This window comes from Eurosta solidaginis, chromosome 2, assembly GCF_040869045.1.
Source record: "Eurosta solidaginis isolate ZX-2024a chromosome 2, ASM4086904v1, whole genome shotgun sequence".
NCBI classification, from domain to species: Eukaryota; Metazoa; Arthropoda; class Insecta; order Diptera; family Tephritidae; genus Eurosta; species Eurosta solidaginis.
This window is the reverse complement of record NC_090320.1, coordinates 223,279,450-223,285,603: the sequence shown is the minus strand read 5'-3', so window position 1 is coordinate 223,285,603 and position 6,154 is coordinate 223,279,450. Positions and strand designations below refer to the sequence as shown.

Genomic DNA, 6,154 nt, shown 5'->3' with positions numbered 1-6,154 from the left:
ATATCCCTGAATTCCGCGCTCCTTCAAAGTGAATACAAAACACCACTCCTGCCTGAGGTCAGGTATCTGTTTCAGGCATTTCGGGTCAATGTACCGGAACTTCTCGGGTTTTCCTCCAGCAAGGGCTAATTTTCCGTATCATCCTGTGCTTTCTTTGTATTTACCGCCTGTCTAGTGTTCAGATTATATTTTGTGGTATAAATGATTATATGGTTCGGAGTCACTATTGTGCATAGTACATAGTGTCCGCTGAGCACGTTATAAGTAGCTTTCGCGCTACTCCTACTTCACTTCACTATCAATCCCCTGCTTTCCTTCAAGTTAGGTAATATACTGCTAATTCTAATCATCTTTTGCGATCAAATAAGCGGGTGAGACGAGTCAAAGGCCCGGGGGTCAAACAAATCAATCCCACGGCAGTCGGTCTTGTAATAGAAGGTGCTAGTAACTCAGTGTACTATATACTTGACTGCTATCGCCATCGTTGACAGGTTTACGAAATCTGGAAGTTTTTGTTGCACAGCAAATATTAACAAAGCTTTAAAGTAGGTAGGTTGAACTAGCCGGTCCATGAGGACCTCACATAGACTGATTGAGTCCGTAGTGTTACCAGAAGTTTGTTTTAACGACCAAACTGAAAAACCCTATCAAAAACCAGGACATAAGTTTGGCAAGCACTCCGAGTGTATTTCTGCCATGAAAAGCTTTCAGTGAAAACTCGTCTGCCTTGCAGATGCCGTTCGGAGTCGGCATAAAACATTTAGGTCCCGTCCGGCCAATTTGTAGGGAAAAATCAAGAGGAGCACGACGCAAATTGGAAGAGAAGCTCGGCCTTAGATCTCTTCGGAGGTTATCGCGCCTTACATTTATTTTTTTTATTTTTTTAAGTTATAAAATAACTCCGTCCTCTTGGCAAATACTAGAAGCTTCCTAGGACCTAAGCCACTTGCTGCTTCTAGATCTGACAGCTGTATCACTCCTAATAGCTGGAGTATTAGCCTGGCAAGTGCAGGGCACGAACACAGAACATGCTCGATCGTTTCCTCCTCCAACCCGCACTTCCTACATCTGCTATCACTGACCAAGCCTAGTTTAAAGGCATGTGACGCCAGCAGGCAGTGTCCAGTCAGAATACCCGTCATGAGTCTACAGTCCTCTCTTTTTAATGAGAGGAGCAACTGTGTTAGTCTAAGGTTGTAAGACCTACACATAATCTTCGACACTTTACAGCCCCGCACTTGAACCCACGCCTTTCCCGCTTGGTCGATCATGTGCACCTCTCGACTTCGCTTAATCTCGCCCAATCTAATTGGGACATCTACGGAGCAAGCTTCAAGGGATGCGCCCTTTTTAGCTAGTTCGTCCGCTTTTTCATTCCCATCTATTCCCATATGCCCTGGGACCCAATATAGATGTATGCTTCTTCCTGTCCCGATTCTCTCCAGAGACTGCTTACACTCTAACACGCATTTAGATGCTGTGCTATGCGAGATTATTGCCTTAATTGCTGATTGACTGTCATTATAAAAGTTAACACGGTTGCACCTTAAGCTATTTTCTTCCAGGGTTTCTACTGATTTGGTTACGGCTAATATTTCCGCTTGGAAAACGCTACAGTAATCCGGCAGCCTGTAGGATCTGCTTATTTCCGGATCAGCGCAGTATACCGCAGTCCTCTGATTTCGTGGCCTCGTACAATCCCCATTGTGATGTAATCTTTCTGCAATTTAACATGCAGCCGATCCATCTGATTAAGGCAGGATGTACTTTAATGTAATTAAGACCATCCATAATCGCCCATTTTGCAACATTATTGAAAGCCCCGGCAATGTCCAAGAAGACTCCTAGAGCATACTCCTTATATTCCAGGGATTTCTCTATGCTTATTACCACCCTATGCAATGCGGTGTCTACCGACTTGCCTTTGGTGTACGCATGCTGTGTTGTGGAGAGCAGCTTTTCATCCACGTTGGACTTTATGTACACATCTATCAGCCTCTCAAAGGTTTTGAGCAGAAATGATGTTAAGCTAATGGGTCTATAGTCTTTGGGATACACGTGACCGATTTTCCCCGCCTTTGGTAGAAAAGCTACACGAGCTGTTCTCCAAGAGTGCGGTACATGATTCAGTCGTATGCACCCATCGAATATTATTTTAAACCATTCCACGACCGCCCTACTTGAGACTTGTAGCATGGCCGGGAATATACCATCTGGGCCCGGCGATTTAAACTTAGAAAACGTCTTCACTGCCCACTCGATCTTGGTATCGGTCACCAAGCCCGGCACTACTAGCTCCGTGATGGAAGTGTGAGTGATGTCTGCTGGCTCCTCTAAACCGTCTCCCGATGGCAAATGTGTGTCGAGAAGCACCTCAAGGGATTCCTCACTATTACGTGACCATTCCCCGTTCTCTTTCTTTATTAGTCCCTGGACTATGTTTCCCTTTGCTAGGACTTTTTTCAACCGTGCTGTTTCGCTGGAGCACTCTATGTCCGTACAGAAACTTTTCCATGAGTTTCTCTTCGCCCTGGTAATTTCACGCTTGTAGATCCTCAGTAGATGCCTGTACTCGTCCCGACACGCTTCGCTTTCCGCGGTCTTTGCGAGTTTAAACATTTCTTTTAACTGTCTTCTTAGAAGACTCAGCTCATTGCTCCACCATGGCGGCTTTGCTTTTCCTCTGAATATTCTTAGAGGGAAAGCTTTGTTATACGCAGTCATAAGCGTCTTTGCTAGGAATTCATTCGATTCCTCCAGTTCCTCTACATTAGCAACCTCTTTGGGTTGTCCCAGTTTTGTTTCCACATGTTTCTGGAATTTAGTCCAGTTCGTTGACCTAGGGTTTCTAAAGGTTCTTCCATTCTCTACCCTCTTTAGGGGGATGTTGAAGCTGATATACGCATGGTCGGAGAAGGATGGTCTATCAAGAACCATCCAATCATACCTTGATATATCACGCTCGGAGCTCAATGTAATATCCAGAACATTGCTGGATGTTGGACCAATGTATGTAGGGACATTTCCCCTGTTGGCTATCTGCAAATTGGTTTGCAGGATGTAACAAAACAGAGATTCGCCTCTCTCGTTCGTATTTGCATCTGCGCCTATGACCAACCGCCCTTTGCGCCCTTCCTCCTGTACTAGCCTTTTGCACTCCATCGGTGGGACCTCCGCAGCATGGGCCATGTAGCACGACGCCAGGATAAATGACTGCTTATTATTTTGCTCAACGGCCACCGCTACGAGATCATCAGTGGTGTAATTAGGCAGCATATATGAATGCAGGTGTTTCCTTACCATTATTACAGCTCGCACCCGTCTTTCCGTTTGCGCGTAGTAAACTCCAAACCCGCGCGCGCTAAGTCCAGAAACCCTTCCTCCCGATGAGAGCCACGGCTCCTGGATCAGCGCCACGTCAAACGAACCCCCTTCAAGGGTTAGGAGGAGTTCGCTCGACGCCACTTTACTGTGTTGGAGGTTTATCTGTAGGACTCGCAGCTCCATTGGGCTGTTTGTCCCCCTCCAGCACCTTCGCCGTCCTCCCCTTGCCCTTTTGGTTTAGAGTATTCGAGTCCCCTTCAGCCTCTCGTGACTGTTGTGCAGGGTGTTCCTCTGTGCGAGTCACAGCACCATTTAGCGGTTGGTCCTCTTCTAGCACGTTCGTGGTGACGTCGGGGACCTCCACCTGTCTTTTTTCCCTTAGGCTTTTGAGGTCCTTTTCGACTTCGCCCACCTCTAGCGTGTTAGGGTTTTTATCCTCGGGACTTCTTTTCCTGAGTCGCATGTAAATTTTGCCAGTGCCAAAGGACATTTTACCAATCTGCGTGTACAAAATATCCTCCGCCTGCTTGTTTATTTGGAAGATGTAGAACTGAGCATCCTCGGTAGGCCGAGATACAGTAAGTACCTTCCAATCCTGTGTCGGTATGTTCGGATTCTGATTCTGCAGAAGTCGCAGTGTATCCTCCGACTTCATCACGCATGGTATCCATACCTTAACTTTTGGTACCGTGGGGATTTGCGCTTTATCGACCACCTCAAACCGCGCGTTCGTGCCTTGCCTTTGGAGGTTTGGAACCACTTCCCCCAGCCACCGCAAGCTCGCGATGTTGTCGCACGCTATCATCTTCACACCATTATACCATCCCCCCGAATCAAAGGTTGGAAGGGGCTTACTTGGTTGTTCCCGCATCATCTTAAGCATTAAGCTAATCAGCTCCCTTTCCACAGATCTCCACCTTTCAGTAGTCATTTGTCCGAAAGGACTGCTACGATCAACCAGCGCCACAGTCATTGACTGCTTTGCCACATCACTCATCTTCTCGGGAAAAGCAGGAGTCTTAGTGTTATCTCCCTTTGGCACCTCCGAGAAAGCCGGAGTCTTAGCGTTAACTCCCTTTAGCGCCTCCGAGAAAGCTGGAGTCTTAGCGTTATCTCCCTTTGGCTTTTCTCCTACTTCCTTAATTGGAACTTCCCTCTGACTCGCAGCTTTCGAAGTAGTTGCTACCTCGCTATTGGAGCCCATCTGTCTTACAGCTTTGGGCCTACTTGTCTTGTCTATGCGACTGCCCTGCCTCGCGGCTCTAGGACTGGGTCCTTTCTGCCTCTTGAAAGCAGGCTTGTCGCCTTCCGCCGAACGTTGCCTCTTCATTCTGCCATTCGACGCTTCTTCCTCCTCGTACCGGTTGCAGAACCGAGGGTTTCTCGCAGCAAACCTTTTGAACTGCCCTCGACCTAATTCTACCGCTTCATGGGCCCATTCCAAGCGCTCGATCTCCACTTCTGTTGGGTCGACCACTGCTCCCAAGCGTTGTACAATTCTTAGTGCTGCACGGTACTGTGAGAGAGCTCGTTTACTTCCTCTGCTTCGTACCCTTCTCCACTCTTCTACTCCGTTTTCATTTGTGTGCTTCTCCAACACGGAGTTCATTGAATCAGCACTACTCTCGCTCCCCGAGTCCGACGCATCGCTTAATTCGTATTTGTCGTCCTTGGATTGCGACTCAGTCCTCCTCTTTACATCGTCCTTATTACAGTCAGGTAATGAGTCGTTCATCTTGGTCGTACGACCACCTGCCCGACAAGGCGGGCTCAGCGGTCCAGTATTATATACGGGGAAAGAACCGTCCGCCACAGCAGCGCCCCTTACTGTGGTAAGGCCATTAATACTTCCCGAGGTGGCCCGGTATCGGGAAGGCTCCGTTCGAATACAGCCGAATTTATCCCCTGGCTGCAAATCGTCCAATAGGCACGGTCCGCATAACACCCTGGATTAGGGGGTTGGCAGTTCTTGGTCACCGACATCCCGCCGCCCTCGTATGAGGCGAAACGGCGTAGATGTCAGTCCTAAACAGCTCCGCCTCATAGTCGGGCGCTATGGAGTTCGGCTAAGCCCTCACACCAACGACAAGGTACCTACCCTAGTGAGGGAAAGCTTTAAAGTAATCTAACCCATTTTCCCAGTCTAACAATCGGCAAGATTTCACTATGTAGGCCTAGGTTTTAGGTTTAAAAAAAATTTGGAAGTTGCCTCCAAGACAACAATTTTGTGAGGTGGTGTGTTCCGTCTCCTCATATCGAAACTTCATACTATCACGGAAATAGCTCACAGCCATTGGAACTGATATAGGGTACAGAGCCGCTACAAAGTCCTCAACTCCATTGAGGGTAGTGATGGGGAAAAATAATAAAATTATTACTATAACGCCACTTTCTCTGTAAACTCATCCCGTCGAAGCAGCAATGTTTTCACAAGATATCTCATCTCATAGAACTTTGCAGTTTCCATATAATTTGCTTATCTTTTACAGCTTCTCCAGCATGTCACAGCCACAAGCGTCCACGTCTACCGGCGCCGTTAAACGGCCCTGCTCGAATTTGAAATTGGTCTACAATCGTCCAAAACCAGATGTCCTAAATAGCATTCTAAAGTCTAGAGCCAATCCTCGCTACCGATCACGTCGTCTCTGGTATGAACTGAATATGCCAGAGTGCACATCTACAATATTTGATGGTAGAATGCTATCCGATTCGCTACCCGATAGTTTGCTATGTCATACGAGTCAGATGCGTTCGAAGAATAGACGAAAAGTCAGGAAGAAAGAAAGTAAGTCAATAGTGGTTTATTTGGAGATATTGGAACAGTGAAGGA

The 6,154-nt window shown here is 47.3% G+C and overlaps 1 protein-coding gene across 1 annotated transcript in view; it reads left to right on the top strand.

Moving 5' to 3' along the window:
• Positions 1-5,823: 5,823 nt before the first annotated feature.
• Positions 5,824-6,154, top strand: part of Dhc36C (Dynein heavy chain at 36C) — a 99,000-nt gene continuing 98,669 nt past the window's right edge. The window contains exon 1 of the mRNA XM_067769206.1: positions 5,824-6,109. Coding sequence (XP_067625307.1) covers positions 5,824-6,109 — 286 coding nt within the window. The remainder of the gene's footprint in view (positions 6,110-6,154) is intronic.